The following is a 15,967-nucleotide window of genomic DNA, read 5'->3' as shown; positions in this document are numbered from 1 at the left end:
ACGTGCTCTAATGGGCGCTGGAACAAACTTTGTTTTAGTGATGACATTGTCTCAACAGCAGTTCAGGCTGTGGTGCTGACCTTGGCTTTCCTGCTCTGATTGTTAAACTAACGGTTAAAACAACCTCCTATAAAATCCTGGGCCTTTCCCAGTCAAATCTGAAGGACTGCAGTGTGAGTTCATGGTGTGTTTGACTGGGCACTAATTGCTAATTAATTTATTACAGAATTGGGGTGAGATAAGCCATGTGCCATTTCAAAGCCAGTACAGAGAGAGGAAGGCAGCAGCTCCCTTTAAGCCATGTCAGAATTTCTCCTCTCACGCAGCCTCTTCCATCAACAAGAATATTTGCTTCCTTTCAGGAAAGGTGCTACTTTTGCTGTGCTGAAAAATAAAACCTTTCTCAGTCCCTGAATCTTCCCTGGATCAGGCATAAGCTTATTATCTGCCAGCACATTTTCTGCTGAATCAGTCAAAAAATAGTTAATGTTTTTGAACATTCCAGTGAGATGAATGAGGCAATTCATACCTCTGAGCTATTGTTGCAGGGTTTTGTTCTTTGTTTCCTATTGTAAAATGTCTGGAAACACAGGAAGATGACAGCTGTATTGGTTAATATTTTAAAGACTTTCTTCAAATGCTCGAGGGCTAGAAACAATTTGAAAACAAAAGCCAAACTACTTGCACACAGCTCAGGACAAGGGCGTGGTGTTATATTAAGTTACACAAATCATATAATCTTGGACAGCAACCTCTGAGCGAGCGAAACATTAATTTACTTGACCAAAGCAACAAAAAACCACCCTTCCCTAAAGCAGCATTTTCTTTTCATAGTGTGGTGCTGAGTAATTTCAAGATGTCTGAGTGTTTCTTTTTTTTTTTTTTTTTCCTGAAGCATCTACTGCAGTTTGAAGTAAAAAACACATGGAAAGCCAGGTCTGGCTTTGTTAACTGGGCAATGGGGCCCAAATTCAAGCACTGGCTCACAAGGGAATGACATGGGGGTGGGGCAGCACAGTTTAAGATTTTAGTGTTTTGGGTTTGGGGTGTTTTTTTTTATTTTTCTTCTGTGATTTCTAGCTATCTTTAATTATAATAAAAGATCTTTATAGTGCTTGATTAAAAGGTGCTGGTCCTCCTCGGAGCATCACTGACTGCTTTACTCCGTATCTTTTTGGTTCTCCCCACTCTGTTTGCAGGACTTGCTACCTCTTGTCTAGCGAAAGCGTGGTGAGGGGCCGGGAAGCCCACCCGAGGCAGGGCAGGGGCAGGGAAAGGTGCCGCACGTGGGTCCCCTCAGGCTCGGGGTGGGACTGCCGTGCGGGCGGAGGTGGGTCGAGCTCGGCCACGGCTCCCATCGCAGCGGGGACCGGCACGGCTGGGAATGGCCCCGCAGCGGCCCTCGGTGCTCAGAAGATGCTCGGCTTCCTAATCTCCCCCGCCCAGCCCCGGCTGTTCTATCTTTAACGCTTCCTGTTGGTGAGAGGAGCCGGCTTGAAAATGGTCGTGTTTCCTGGCGGGAGGCACGGCGGGCTCTCCGGCGCGTCGTGACCGCCCCTGCCCCGCCGCCCCACTCACGCTGCCGGCATCGTGCGGGCTCCTGCCGGCCGGGACACGGCCCCGGCCCCGGCCGTGCCGCGGGGGGAGCTTGGGGAAACCTCTCCCACGGCCGCGTCCAGAGCGGGAGGCTGAGGGGAAGGAGTGAAAGGAAGAATAACAGCTCCGGCATTTCCCCCCTGCGGGAGGGTGTGCAGGTGGCGGGGAGACAATAGCGAACCCCGCACCCCAGCCCCGCCGCCGCCCCCGCCACGCACGGGCAGGTGCGGCCGGTCCGCGCCGCCGCTTCTCCCCCGAGCCCCGCGCTCCGCTCACGGCCGGGGGCCGCCACCTCGCCCAAACCCCCCAGCAGGGACCGGGGGGCGTTCCGGGAGGCGCTCAGCCCGGGCCCCCTCCTTCCCACCCCGCGCCGGGGGAGATTTCGTTGACTTTTTGTTCCCGCGCAGGCCGATCCCCGAGCTGTCGAAAATCCTCTCCCTTTAGGAGCCTTTAGGACCGCTTTACCCGTGGGCGTCCGGAGGAAGGGGTCTGCGACCCTACAGTGGCCCCCCTCCTCCCCTCTTTCCATGCCGGGAGCCTCTGGCATTTCGGGAAGGGTTTCACTCTTCCCACTGCCTTGCGGCCCCCACGCAGGGCACTGCGATCCCCGCACCGCCCGCCTCCCGTCCCTGGCAGCCGCCCCGGCTGCACGGCGGCTTTGGGAAGGCCCGGGAGTCCTTGTCCACCCGGGCTTGGAGACCCCCGCGGCAGGGCCGAGCCCCTTCCCCGACGGGGCGCGCAGACGGACCCGAGCCCCTCTGGCTGCCCCACATTGCTACAGGGAGACCCAAGGCCCTGTCTCCCCTTCCCCAAATCCCTCTCCTCCAGGCTGCTCCGCTTACATCCCAAATTTCTCGAGGGCGAAAGGTGCCGGCTGGGTACCTGCTCTGCTCCCAGTCCCCAGCATCCCCCAGCCTCGCAAGGATGCTGGGACTCCCCCGGCCCCAGCACTGGAGAGAATACGGGGAGCTCGTCCCAGTTCAGCCCTTTAGCAAAAACACACAGGACGGGGGGAGAAAGGCTGGGGATGGGGACACTTCTCTCCAAAACATCTCCTCTAGATGTGCTTTATTTACCTCCTCTCGTCCCAAAGCAGCACACACCCCTTCCCCCTCTCTCAGCATCTCCAACAATTTATTTTGGCTCATTAAATTTAATTAAGAACGGAGTAGGTGTTCCATATTTAATAATAATAAAAAAAAAAGGGAGGGGGGGAAACAGGGGCATAATAACCTCCAAGAGGACTAAAATAAAGAATCACTATTCAGATGCGGGCAGCCACAGTGCAATTTTTTATTACTTTTTTTTTTTTTTTTTTTTTTGCAGTGTCTTTTTAAGAGCATCTAAGCACACACACATAAAAAGCTAGAAGGCATGCATTCCGGAGTTATTCCTATGCATATCCCTGCAATAATTTTCCGCTTTCCTTCGATAAAATTGCCAAATAATAATGAATCATTTCATAAATAATGGGTTTAGAAGCTTATCAGGGCAGGCGGGCCACTGCTGGGGTTTTATCTCTCTCGGCCACATTGCAGTAGTGTTCCGCTCTCCATACTAAATAGGAAACTGGACGTGATGTGGAATTAGAGCCTACCCAGCTGAAGCCACCCAACACTTACTACAAATATAGCCACGATGCGTAGGCCACAAAATGGCTCCACTCACTTTTCCCAATGAAAAGCAAATGGTGAGTAAAGAGGAATCGGCCCTGCAGCGAGCTGGGCGGTGCGGGCGGCGGAATGGGGTTTTGGGGGGCTCCGGCGGGCAGCGAGGGGGCTTTGGGGGGGGCTTCTACCCCATGTGAGAGGCAGACGAGCAGGGAAAAAAAAACACAAAACCTTTTTCCGCCGCTGGGTTTTAATCTTTTTTTTTTTATTCTTTGATGCGGGATGGGTGAGGAGGAGAACGCGCTTTCCCCTTTGAAATTGTGGGGTGCGATACCCCCACCGCCCCGGGACCCCCGGGGACCGGCCGCGGGTGTGAAGCACCCACTGGGCCCAGGTCCCCCAGCTTCTCCCAAGGGAAAAACACCAGGACACGGCATGGCCGACGGCCAGAGTCTGACCGCTTCTTCCCGGGAGGGGGGTCCCCCCATATCCCGCTCCCTCTCACCCCTTCGTTTTGGGGCGATTTCCCTACAAACGACCGGCGGGAGAGGTGCGCTTTCGGGCTGGAAATTTCCTGCCGATCGGCTGCTGGAAAACAAAAGGATTTTGCGGAGCAGAAACGAGCAGGCGGGGAATTATTACCCCCCCCTCCATTTCTCCAAACGAAACCACTCCAATTTAGGGCAAAATACCGCAGATATCTGTGCGGGTTTATGTATTTCGTTTTTAACGAAAGCGGAGGAAGACACAATCGGGATTGTTTCTTTTTCTTTTTCTTTTTTTTTTTTTTTTTACAAAGAGATAAACCTTATTTTTCGTGATTTCGTTGGCGGGGGGGGGAACCGGCCTCGCCTTCCTGTTGCTCGGCGGCGGGGAGCGGGCTCACCCCGCTGCCGGCCCGGTCCCGGCTGTCGCGGCTCCTCGGCCGGGAGCGCACCTGGTAACCGGCCCTTTGAGGAATTTAATTTGCCCCTTTAGGAATTAAATTTTCCAGCCGGACGCGGGAGAAACGCCGTCACCGCGGCCGCTTCGTGCGAGCCCACTGGGAGAAAAACAACCCCGTGTCCGGGCCCGTCTGGGATTTCCTCCCGGAGAGATCGGGCTTGCAATGTATCCAAAAAAACACCCAATTCGCCCCAAACCTAGGGCCTTTTTTTTTCAGGCTTTTTTTTTTTGTTGTTGTTTATTTTTTTTTCCACGCCAGGCCGTGCCCGTCGCTCGTTGTGGTCCCTTGTGCGAGGCGGCGGCTCCCGGCGGCGGCGGGGGGGGACCCGGGGGTGGCCACTGTCCCCTGTCACAGGGGCCGCCCCGGGGTGCTGTTCCCTCCTTCCCTCTCCCCTGCACCCTTCTCTCTCCACTGATCTTTGGCAATCCGGACCCACGAGATCCACCCTCTCCTCTTTTTCTCCCCCCCCTTCTCTTCCTCCCAGGATTTAGCAGTTTTATCCCGATGCGGGTGTCCTTCCTCTCTGTAAAGTCGTAAGTACCTTGAGGTGGGAGGAGTAAATTCAGCCTGACACTGAGAGCGCTTTTGTTGAAACAGGAGAGACTTGCGGTGTCCCTACTTAAATATGACACATGTGAGTAATCTCTTCCTATACAGTATCGGAATAGGCAATTAGATTTTTCTTTCTAGAGGGTTGGAGGGAAGGCAGGGAGCTTGTGCTTTATGTCGGGTGGCTGGGTTTTTTTTTATTTTTCAGAGAGATGGTGAGATATGGCAAAAAAATGGGATTTCTCTCGCAATTCAGCCCATCAAAAACGGGGAAAAAATTACCCAAGGCAAAGGAGCGAGAAGGATGGGCGGCAGCTCCCTGCTCCGTGAAGCTCCCTATTTATATGGGGAAAAAATAAACCAAACAAACAAACAAACGAACAAAACATCTGAAAGCGAACGAGGGGATATGTGGGAGAAAAAGCATGGCAATAATCTCCATATCGCTGCCTGCCCTCGGCGCGAGGTGCCCTGTCGCGACAGCATTCGTTCTATGCGAGAAAGGGGACAATGCTGTGTGCGTCCGCGGCCGGGCCCCTTCCTCCTTCCTGCTGTAGTGAATGCGCGGGGGATTGGCTCCGTTGGGGGCTGGTTTAACCCCGTCTCCCCCAAAAAGTGGTTTCGGGTATATTTCACTGTTTTACGAATAATAATAATAGTAAAAACTAGATACGGGAGGAAAAGGGGCCACTCTTGAGGCTGAGGCCGCTGCCGGCAGGCCGGGCCGCGGTCGGGCTGACTCCGCAGGTCGGCAAACACCGCCGGGGCCCCCGATGTGGAGAGAAGTACCCCGCAAAAAAGCGGGGGCGCGCGCTGTGCCTCCTCCATCATTTGGCCGCATAATTTAACTCGGTGCGCCGGGCGCTGGCCGAGCCCTTCTCGTTGCACCGGCCGCCCCGACAGTGCCACCGCTCCGCGGGTACCGGGGGATGGGGGGTCGGGTCCGGTGGTGCGTCCTGCGGGACCGGGGCGCTGCGGGACGTCAAAAGTGCCGCACCGCTCCGCCAGGCTCCGTGACGTCACGGCAGGGCCGCTCCGTGACGTCACGGCCCCGCACGGCTCGGGCGGGGTGGACTCGCAGACCCCCCGGTGCCGCCAGCAAACTCTAAATGATTTTAGGGTGATTAGTAACTCCCCCCGTTTCTCACCGGCCAAGTCCGAGCCCCGAAGCGGCCACCCCCGTCGGGGCGGTACCTGCGGAGGGGTAAACCCCCCTCCCCAAAGCGGGACCGCCCCTCACCGCTGCCTCTCTCCGCAGGACGATGGACAGGCCGCCCGCCCCGCCGCCCCCCAGTGACCCCCGCGATGCCCGCCCCCCCCGGCGGCACGACTCGGAAGCGGAGACCACGAGCGAGCCGGAGAGCAGCCGCGGGGGCATGGAGGCGCCGGCGGACCCCCAGCTGCTGCTCAACGGGGCGTCCAAGGAGGCGGGCCGGCCCTCCCCCGGGCCCCCCGCCGCCCCTGTGCCCGTCATCGAGCTGGTGCGCCGGGGGGGCTCCCTGGACATAAAAGGCCGGGAGGCGGCGGGAGAGGCGATGCAGAGAGCGCCGGGTGCCGAGCCGTGCCGCGCCGCCGAGGCCGCCTGCGAGGCCCGCATGGTGCAGCTGAGCCCCCCCGCGCTCCCGCTGCAGCCCCACGGCAGGGCCATGCTCTACAACCTGGGCCAGCCGCTGGCCACCATCAACAGGTCCGTGTCTCCCCGAGGGGTGCCCCGCTCGAATGCGGTGCCGGGGAGGGAGGGAGGGAGGTGCGAGGAAGAGAGGGGAGCTGCAGCATCTCTTCTTCCGAGCGGGGCTCGGGGCTTAGTCATCGCGGGTTTGCATGCAACTTTGCAAAGGAAGAAAGGGAAAAGGGCAGAGAGGGGGGGGGAAAAAAAGAGGAAACGAAAAACTGTCATTCCTAGAAAAAAAAAAACGCAGTAGAAATGTCCCGGGCAGAGCAAGGGAGTCCATCAGTAAACGGGCCAGAGCTGGTTTAGCTCCTCGGACTCTCTGTCCTCCGACGAGTCCCTCAAATAAGCGCAAGGGACAGCAAAGGCTTTGGCAGGAGCTGGGCCAGCCCGGGGGGTGCGGGGACGGACCCGGTGCGGACCCGGCCCGGCTGGACGTTCGCACCCGCCTGCGGGAGGGCACAAAGCCGCGGGGATGCGGGTGGGTTTTGCCTGGAGCCTCCAGCCCGGATATTCCAAGCTGCCCACATCCCCCTGCTCACGGGGGGCTGGCGTCCCTCGCTGCGTGTCCCCAGGCGGCCGCGTGTCGTGTCGCCTCACGACCCAGGGCTCGGCTTCGTGAGCCGTGAGCTCGCTCCGAGGTCACGGAGCAGCTCTGCTTCCCGCCGACCCCGAGCTGCCCCCGGACGCTGCCTCCCCCCACCGGGAGCCGGGGCGGGGGGATGCCGGAGTGTCCTCACGGCCTCTCTGCCTTTCGTTTGCAGCGGGTTTTTCGGCGAACCGGATTCCTTCTCCATGTACGGCAGCAACCGGGTGAAGCGGAGACCGTCTCCGTACGAGATGGAGATCACCGACGGTGAGAGCATTTCGCCCCTGAGCCAGGTCTTTAGGGGGATCCCCTTCTGCTGAGGGGGGCAAGTTGCTGGACGGCGCCATAGTCCGGGATTAAATCCCCGAATAACAAATAACAAAAGGACTAAAGCCCCAAACCGTGAAATGCGAGGGAGTCAGGGTGTCTCTGCCGTAAGGTTCGGGATAGTGGAGCCCACACCCGTCCCCACTAACGCCCAGCAGCGTGCTCGGTGGGTTTGACTTCACCCAGTGAAGCAGTTCAGTGTAATGGCTAATTACACCCCTCAGAGATCAAATCCGAAGGAAGACCCTAAATGTAAGTCTTTGTTGAAGTTCAGATCAGGGCCCCTGCAGTGAGATGCTGTGTCTGTAAACCCTTTCGGCCAGGAGACATTCGCAATGCAGACCACAGCCTTGGGCGGAAAGGACAACCTGCCTTTAAACTGCCTGGAAGCAAAGAGCTAACCCTGTGCTGAGGTCTGCAAGGGCGCAATGGGATTGCCTTTTGCATTTTAATTCAGTGTACATCCACACCTTGCTGCTGTCTGCCGTGGAGAAATATCCCGTGGCAGAGCGCGGGAGCAAATACGGGTGACAGTCTGGTGTCTGAGCAGAGATCCCGGGCATGGGCATTCCTGTCAGAGCCGCGGGATAGTTTCAGAGAATGGAAAGGAGGGAGAAGGCAGTGCAGGATCCATTGCCTGCTCCCCGGCAGCCGGCGTGGGGTGCGGGATGCGGCGTGCAGGTGGCAGCGCTGCCCACGCAAAGGGGTGTTCGCAAGAACAATTTACACGTGGAAGGCCAACCCGTTCATCCGCGGAGTTAACAGCCCGTACACACGAGATCCATTGAAACGTGTTTTCTCTTTAGCAATTGTAAACACTGCCGGACAATTGCCGGACAATTATTTTCCTTCTTTTTAGCTAGCTGTGCCTTCTACTCGGCTAACCTAAGATCAAATCCTAATCCACAGCACTCTAAAACAATACAGCCCGAAATGACGGGCTCAGGGTATTATCTGCATTAATCAGTCTCTTTCTCCCCACTCTGTGCTCTCCTGGTCCTTTCAGACCGGAGTCCCGTGGGACAGGGGGATGTCACAGCCCTGGCACAAGAAGGGCTTTTTGTCTGGCTTTCAGTTCTGGGGCTTAATGGTTACGATGAAAAGTCCATCAAATCACATTGTCCGACTAAAGCTTTTGACTTGCTATTTAATTAGGTGTTAAGAATTACAGACATACTTGGTTGCAGCCAAGTTTTTGGATATGTTCTTTGATTCAGGTGTACGGATTGGGCCCAATCCTGAAAGTTCTGGCTCATGTGAATTTCCAAGACGGGGTTCAAGATTTTTTGGGGGGAGAAAAACATGTGTCAGACAATGCCGTCTAAACAGGAGCAATTTGCAGGAATGTACATCCCATGCTGAAGCGTCTGTGTGGTCTGATGGGCTTTGCTTATTGCTCTGGTGGTCACCTGCCAGGTGACATCTGTGGCACACAGGAGCATCACTCCTCAGAGTCCCCAGCCCTTGGGAGCTGCAGAAGGGCAGAAAAGTCTTGCCGGGCACTTGGTGTTTGGTTTTCCCTGTAAGGAAATGAGTGGAATTCTTTTGCAACTATTCCTTTATCTATTTTGTGGAAAGTTCGTTGCATTTAATATCTTCTTTAAAAATAGCTATAAATGGAGATAAAAACGTGAAAAAGTATCAGTAAAAAAGTATATCCTGGAACTTCGGAAGCTCATCTTTTTATTAGTTTTCCTTAGATCTCTAATTACAATTTTAAAAGCATCAGTCAATCAACTGGAACAAAATCCAGGCAAAAATTCTCATCTGACTGCTTGAATTAATTATGAGGCAAATTTCTTTATAAGAAATAGATCTTCTATTATAACACAGCTATGGGGCATTTTAATTTTCTCCATTGCTTGACATGTTTTGGCCCAAACCTGACCTCTTTGCAAAAGATATTGTTAATTCAGTTCATGCAGGAATCAAGAATATGAGTGGTGTCAGAATTTGTGTTATATACTGGAGCTTGGTTTGGGTACCCCTGGATGAAAATGAACAAGTCTTTTTTTTCTGATTTCTGACCTGTTTATGAATAGATGCCTTTTAGTTGTCAACTTTCAGTGAACACAGATATATGTTTGAAGCCTGTGAAGACTGGAAGTCTCTCGAGGTGGTTTTGGGGTCTTTTTTTGGTTTGGTTTGGTTTTTAATAAACAATATCCAATGTGGTTTTTTTTTCTTATAACCTAATGGGAGTATATGGGTTTTAAGCTGCTTCTTCTTCTGGATTCAAGGCTGGTTTCTTTATCTTTTCTGGAAACAGCATTGAAGTGTTAAAATTGTTGTATTATTGTAGTGGGTTATAGCACATTCTTCAATGCCTTCTTAATAGTGCTGTTGAGGTCCCCTTGGTCCCCACCACAATCCTGTAGCACAGCAGACTGTGCACATCAGGGACAAGAGGCCTTCCCTTTCCATGAGCTCTTGCAAATTAATTCATACAAAGGGCATTATGTGCTGTTTAGGGGTCAATATTACCTTTATTAAAGCATCAGACTGGAATCTTAGAGGTCAGAGAAGATGCGTTTCTCATTTCTATATCCCCCAGCTTATCCCAGGGGCTCTTTGTGATTTTGGAGGCCTCCCTGCTCCTGAGCATGCTGTAAGGAGAAGTGGCTGCTCACACTCTGGAGAAGGTGGCACCTTTAACCTGGCTCTTTGGGAATGTGTCCGCATACAAACCCTGCAGTGCAGGGTGTTCTGTGTGATGTGCTGGACTGAAGGGACTCAGTTTCCCCTGAAAGGAGTGAAGTGTGATGGTGTTTAATCAGCTGGAATGTGGGATTCCTCTTCTTGTGTTGTGGAGGGTGGAATCTGTCGAGGTGCAGCCTAGTAGCATGCTTTCAAAGTCACATTTGTTCAGCTGCTCTGTCACAGTCAAGGCAGCCAAGAGTTTTGCTAGACAAGAATAATGATGTTTAAATGTCCCACAGGGTGCTGGTTTTGCTGGGTGATGGCAGAGCTGTAGCTTAAACTGCTTCCCACAGCCAGGGACTTGCTCCCTCCAGAAGGGAGTAATTAGGCAAGTGTCTCAATGTGGGGAGTACAAGGGAGAGACCGTGGGGATGGGGATTCCACAGTCCTTTGGGGTACAACTCACTGATGTGTTACCTACAAGTCTTTGCTTCACATTCTGTGATGATTTTCATTTTATGTGATGCTTCCCACCCTTTAGGAGTTTCTGCCATGGTCAGTCTCCCAGATTTCCATGAGATTGATGTGACCTTCCACTGTTGATGTCTCCTGGAGATGAGGATGGAAAGGCTGTAGTAATAAAAGCATCTTATGGTGGTGTCCCCTTATGTGAGCAGGTTTCCATGGACCCAAGGACCTGCAATCCTGATTTACAGAATTGTCCTCCTGTAGCACAGTATATTTTGAGTAGATGTACTTTTGGGTCCCTTCTAGCACAGAAGGAATATTTTTCTCAAGGCAAGAGGAGTTACTCTGGTGATCTGAAAGGAGAATTGGTGTGTTCTGTGTGTCCATCCTGTGTAACATGCTCTGTCAGAAATACGGCTGTAAAATGTCAGGGATTTAATTGGAATTCACATGTAACTAAACAATGTTTTCACTTCTCCAGTTAGTGTCAGAGGGAGTTTTTGCCCTGTGGCAGTGATATGTAGAGAGAGCAGGAGGCCCTCGGTTCAGCTGTGAAACTGTTTCATCCTCCTTCATGATCACCCTTCCAGCAAGGACACTGCCTTCACTCTGTGGGTCACATTGCTACCTGTCCTCATTGCTATGGGACAAATTCCACCATCCTGTTTCATACAAAACACCCAGAGGGGCTGGTGGCAATCCTATGGTCTCTCTCAGCACTGGATCCTGCCTGCAGCAGGGAGGGTCTCTGGATCTTAGAGTTGTCAAAGCCTCTGCTCAAGCCAATTTCCTCCTGTCTCCATGGTGTGTCCTTTAGACACTTTTGCAATACAAAATAAAACTATCTAGTGAGATCAGCTTTTAATAGGACCTTTGTTGCTGAGTTACCCTTGTTGATGAGCTGAGATACCCTAAAAGCATAGCAGCCTTCTGCACACGTGTCATGGCTTAAGCCTTCCTCCTTGGAGAGGTAAATTTACGCATCTGAGGAGACACCCAAAAGATGCAATTCCATTTTTCCCTTCCACTGGATTCAGTAGAAGTTATGGATATCTCAACTCATCATCTCAGCTTCCAGTTAGCTGGAAACTCTTGTTTCACCGCCTTGCTGATGTCAGTCACCAGAATAAGTCAGTTAGTCAATTTGGGAAACAGCAAAGTAAACCTGACCTGTTATTCCCTGCTCCTAATTCTATCTGGTTGGAATTCCAGGTCCTCACACGAAGGTGGTTCGCCGCATTTTTACCAACAGCCGGGAGAGGTGGAGGCAGCAGAACGTCAACGGAGCCTTTGCAGAGCTCCGCAAGCTCATCCCCACCCACCCGCCCGACAAAAAACTGAGCAAGAACGAGATCTTGCGCCTGGCTATGAAGTACATCAACTTCCTGGCCAAGCTGCTCAACGACCAGGAGGAAGAAGGAAACCAAAGGGGCAAAGTGAACAAAGACTCTGGGATAGTCCAGGAAGACCTCCTGCAGGACATGTTGTCTCCTAACTCTAGCTGTGGAAGTTCTTTAGACGGAGCGGCGAGCCCGGACAGCTTCACGGAAGAGCACGAAACGCTGGACTCGAAGCACACGCGGAGCCTGCACCACGCCATCCTCCCCGTAGAAGGCAACGCGCAGCGGTGATGACCTTGGCACTGCTCCCCAAGCACCGAGGGGGAGAGGCAAGGCCCGAGCGTGAGGATGCTGGAACTTGTGCTCGCGGGATCTGTGACTCTGCCTTTCCCCGGGAACTCGGGCTCCCCACTCTCCCCAGCCCGGGGCGGAGCGGCCGGAACGTTGGCTGAGGACGAGACCAACCCAGATGGACGTTCAGTATTTAGGTACGTGATCGTACAAAGAAGAAAAGCGTTGAAGTCATCTTCATTGTACATACTGCTCGTGACGTGACCCTGAGGAGGGGGAGGAGACGTGGCCAGCGCCTCTCCAGCATTCAGAGGGCTTTCAGACCGTTTGATGACCATTGCTTTTTAAACAGTCACCTGGTTGAGGCATGAAACTCCTCTTTCACTGCTGGCAGAGGCCACCGATGCTTTCCTGCTCCACGTGGTGCTGGAGACTGCTGCATCATGCCAGTGCAACACTTCTCCAGCCTGTGGCACACACAGCTGGTCTGAACAGGAGCTGGGGCCACGTGTTCCTGTTGTCCGAGAGCTTTTGTCTGTATCTTTTTAAAGAGGTGAAAAAATACCCTCAGCAAAAGAACTATTAAAAGGATTAAGACTATTTCTTTCTCTCTTCTTTTTTTCTTTTTTTTTTTCCTTTTTTTCTTCCCCTTTCCTCCTTTCCCTTCTACCTAACTTTGAATTGTTTGGGGTTGTAGTATTTATGACGTGGGATTACTTCTGTTTAACACTGTCATGCAGTATCCATTGAATGAAAAGGTACATAGGTGTTTTCTGCCACCCTCCCAGTCCCTAATTCTTCTGCTGGTAACACTCAGCAGGTGAGCTCCAAGCCTGTTGTGGTCTACTAGAGCTTTCCCAGTGGTTTCTTAGGGCCAGAATTTCTCTCAAGAAAGATGAATTTCAGAATTGGTAGGGGAAAAAAATACTTGCTAGTGGAGTATCTCCTTGGACTGGAGGATTTTTATGATCAAAAAGCAACAAAAAGGCAAAAGGAGTCAGTGATGTATCAACAGTGTGCGTGTACATAGGAATATAAAAGGGTTTTAATGGTATGCTTTCAAGTTTTTGATTTTATTGTGTGAAAATGGTGGTGGTTCAGCTGTGCCAATGCCCACAGTATGGACCATAGTGCTGGATTTATTCTGGCCTTAGGGAGGTCCTTACTGATGAGATTGGTAGGAGTTCACAGCCTCTCTGAACCTTGCAGGGGAAGCACTAACAACAGTGGTGGGATTAGCCTCCATTCCCAAGTGCTCAGGTTGCTGCAAAGTTGATATTTGTGACTGAGATGGTCCTCTGATCCCTGCTGCCCCCCTGGGAGGGTGTTTGGGAAACAGAAGGACTGAGGACCAGGAGGCTGCTGCTGTGGGGGCTGGGAGCTGAGGACCACACTGTGCTATCACCACATCAATCCCATCATTTCCCACCCACCCACCCACTGCCTGATGGGGCAATTGCCCCAAGTCCATCCTCTCCTTCTGCAGAGAAGGCACAGAAATCTCTACAGTGCTACAGTAAAAAAAAAACCAAAACCAACAAACCACACACAAACATCCTTTGGAAGGGGATAAATCTTTTTAAGTGGGGACACCTTCCACCTCACTTGTTTCTTCCCAAGGATGCTGAGGTACAAAGGAACACAGAGAATTTAAGTGGGTGTCTGCAAGCCCATCCAGGCTTATTTCAGAGCTCTGTCATTTCCATCCCTGCCTGGTTCTGATGCCTCTTTGTAAATAATAGTTAAGAGTCTGGCATGTGGCTTGGCTTATTAGGTGGAATTAGTTGCCTGAGAGGGGATCCTGGCCCATGTAAGGATTTACAAGACCCCAAATCTTGGAACGCGCCAATCTCCCCCATCTTAAATTGGGGAAAAGAAGGAAAACTTCCTGGGTCTGGATTGTCCATGCATGGGGTTTTTTACTAGAAGGGGTTATCTGCAGGGCTGTGCCAGGGAAGAGGTGTTGGCAGGTGACAAAGTGACACTGAGGAAGAGGTTTGGGCTGGTACTGGTGCCAGGGGTAGGAAAGGCAAGCACTGGGGGCTGCCAGGGGACCCTCTGGGGAGAGAGGAGGATGCTGTCACACAGGTAAAGCCATTCTTGGTCTCAGAATAACCCTTTACAACCTTTTTATTAAACTATTGCGAGACAAAAAAAACCCAAAACCAACATCTAGAAATTCCTCATTCCGCACAAATTTATTATTTTTTGTTTAAATCTTTTTTGGTAACTGAATACTTGGGAAAATGGTACAACTTTGGCAGCACCCTCAAACACCCCCACACACACATACACACACGTGCCTGCTCGTAGCCCTTGGCAGAGCACACTGTAAGGTCTCCTGGGGTATGTACAGTTGTACTTAATTGTGATTTGAATGGTACATTTCCTCTGCCCACCTCTCCTCCTCTCTGCTTCGTCTCTCGCTGTGCGGACCATCATCCCCCGTTTCTGTCGGAAGCGGCGCGCTGGGGCAATGTTGTACCGTGTGAGTGAATTCCTGCCTTACGATTTTGGGTTTTTTTTCAGCCCCCTCCCTTTCTCTGCCACGCTCCCTTTGGATTTCTGCATTTTTTCTGCAGAAATGAAGTAACCAGACCTGGTACCCTGAGTCTAAACCCTCTGTGGACGTGCTATTTAGAAAACACATTTGTTGTAATGTGTGTGTATATATAAATATATATATATAATGAATATATCAAGAATATTTCTAAATAAAGTTTTACAAAGCAGCCTCCACTTGCTGTCTGCCTCTGTCCCACCCCATCGCTTGAACCCATCACTGCTTCAGTATTTCATTGCGGGATGAAGATGCCAGAGTGGCCCATTCCCAACCACCAAAAGTCATAATCAGGCAGTAAAAACCTTGCAAAAGGACGTATTATTTTTTTTTTCCTTTGCTTGACTCACACCGTCCAGCCTGGGCTGGGCTTCTTCGGGGAGAGCAGGCGGGAGGAAGAGCGCGCGGGGCCGGCAGGAAGGAAGGCGGGCGATGAAGCAATGCCCCCGCCGCAGGCGAGCGTTACCAGACCCCTTACCCCCAGCACATTATTTGCAGGTCCCCCAAAGGCTCCAGTGGCCTTTTCCCTCCTTTTGGCGAGGGTGAGTGTGCAAGGAAGGGGCTGCTGGGGGGCCGGGCTACTTCCTTTGACAATTCGGCCATGATTTAATAGGCAGTGACTGCAATTCCTCTTTTTTTTTTTTTTTTTAAAGTTATCACAGCCATGTGCACAAATACTTTTTTAAAATTATAGCATTAATTAGGGAGTGTTTACAGGCTAAGTAGTCCATTGAACATGTGTATGTTAATATATATATAATATTATATATATAATATTAATTCATATACATTATATATATTACATATATAATATAATATTTTATATATATTACATATATAATCTAATTATATATATATATATTATATATATATATATATATATACATAAAACGCCATGCTGCTGCTAGTGGTCAACACCATACCAATAGCACAGAGCAGATGACCAGGAATGGTAACTCAAGTATTTTTTTTGTCTTTAATTTCTATGAATTTCAGACTCATTGCTTATTTAAACAGAGCCTTTTAGAGCATCCTCGGCTTTTTTAAAGCATCACCTCCAAAAGTTTAGCTGCTAAAGCCTCCACCACAGCAGATAAGCAGCCAACTCTTGCTTTTAAAGTTTCTGGGTGTCATTTCCCCCTGTGTGAAAGAGGGGACCCCGTTTCAACCTCCAACCAGGGTGTGCAGGGAGCCCTGCCCAGGCACAGTCCCAGACTAGGGACATGGGGTACCCCTTGACAACCAGGCTGAGCAAAGCCCCTGTAGCCAGGACCGGGTTGGTTTTATCCCAGGCACTGGGACCAGGCACGGGGCAAGTGTGGGGCAGTGTGTGGCTGTTGGGTGTTTATCTGGAGCTGGGAGATCAGGGCTGCACAGCTGGT

At 51.7% G+C, this 15,967-nt stretch overlaps 1 protein-coding gene across 2 annotated transcripts; it reads left to right on the top strand.

The window, feature by feature from the left end:
- Positions 1 to 3,148: 3,148 nt before the first annotated feature.
- On the top strand, positions 3,149 to 14,190 carry TAL1 (TAL bHLH transcription factor 1, erythroid differentiation factor). 2 transcript variants are annotated; one of them, XM_051800000.1, is made up of 5 exons: positions 3,159 to 3,286; positions 4,637 to 4,786; positions 5,960 to 6,388; positions 7,135 to 7,226; positions 11,607 to 14,190. In XM_051800000.1, coding segments are annotated over exons 2-5 (942 nt in total). In that variant the 5' UTR covers positions 3,159 to 3,286; positions 4,637 to 4,784; the 3' UTR covers positions 12,026 to 14,190. The 2 variants fall into 2 exon arrangements, with proteins under 2 accessions (XP_051655950.1, XP_051655960.1); XM_051799990.1 differs by lacking the exon at positions 4,637 to 4,786 and having other exon boundaries at positions 3,149 to 3,286.
- The last annotated feature ends 1,777 nt before the right edge of the window (positions 14,191 to 15,967 follow it).

This window comes from Manacus candei, unplaced genomic scaffold (genome assembly GCF_025592945.1).
Source record: "Manacus candei isolate 608988 ecotype Guabito, Panama unplaced genomic scaffold, ASM2559294v1 h1tg000005l, whole genome shotgun sequence".
Lineage (NCBI taxonomy): Eukaryota > Metazoa > Chordata > Aves > Passeriformes > Pipridae > Manacus > Manacus candei.
The sequence above is the reverse complement of the archived record's forward strand: the minus strand, read 5'-3'. Positions and strand labels throughout refer to the sequence as shown.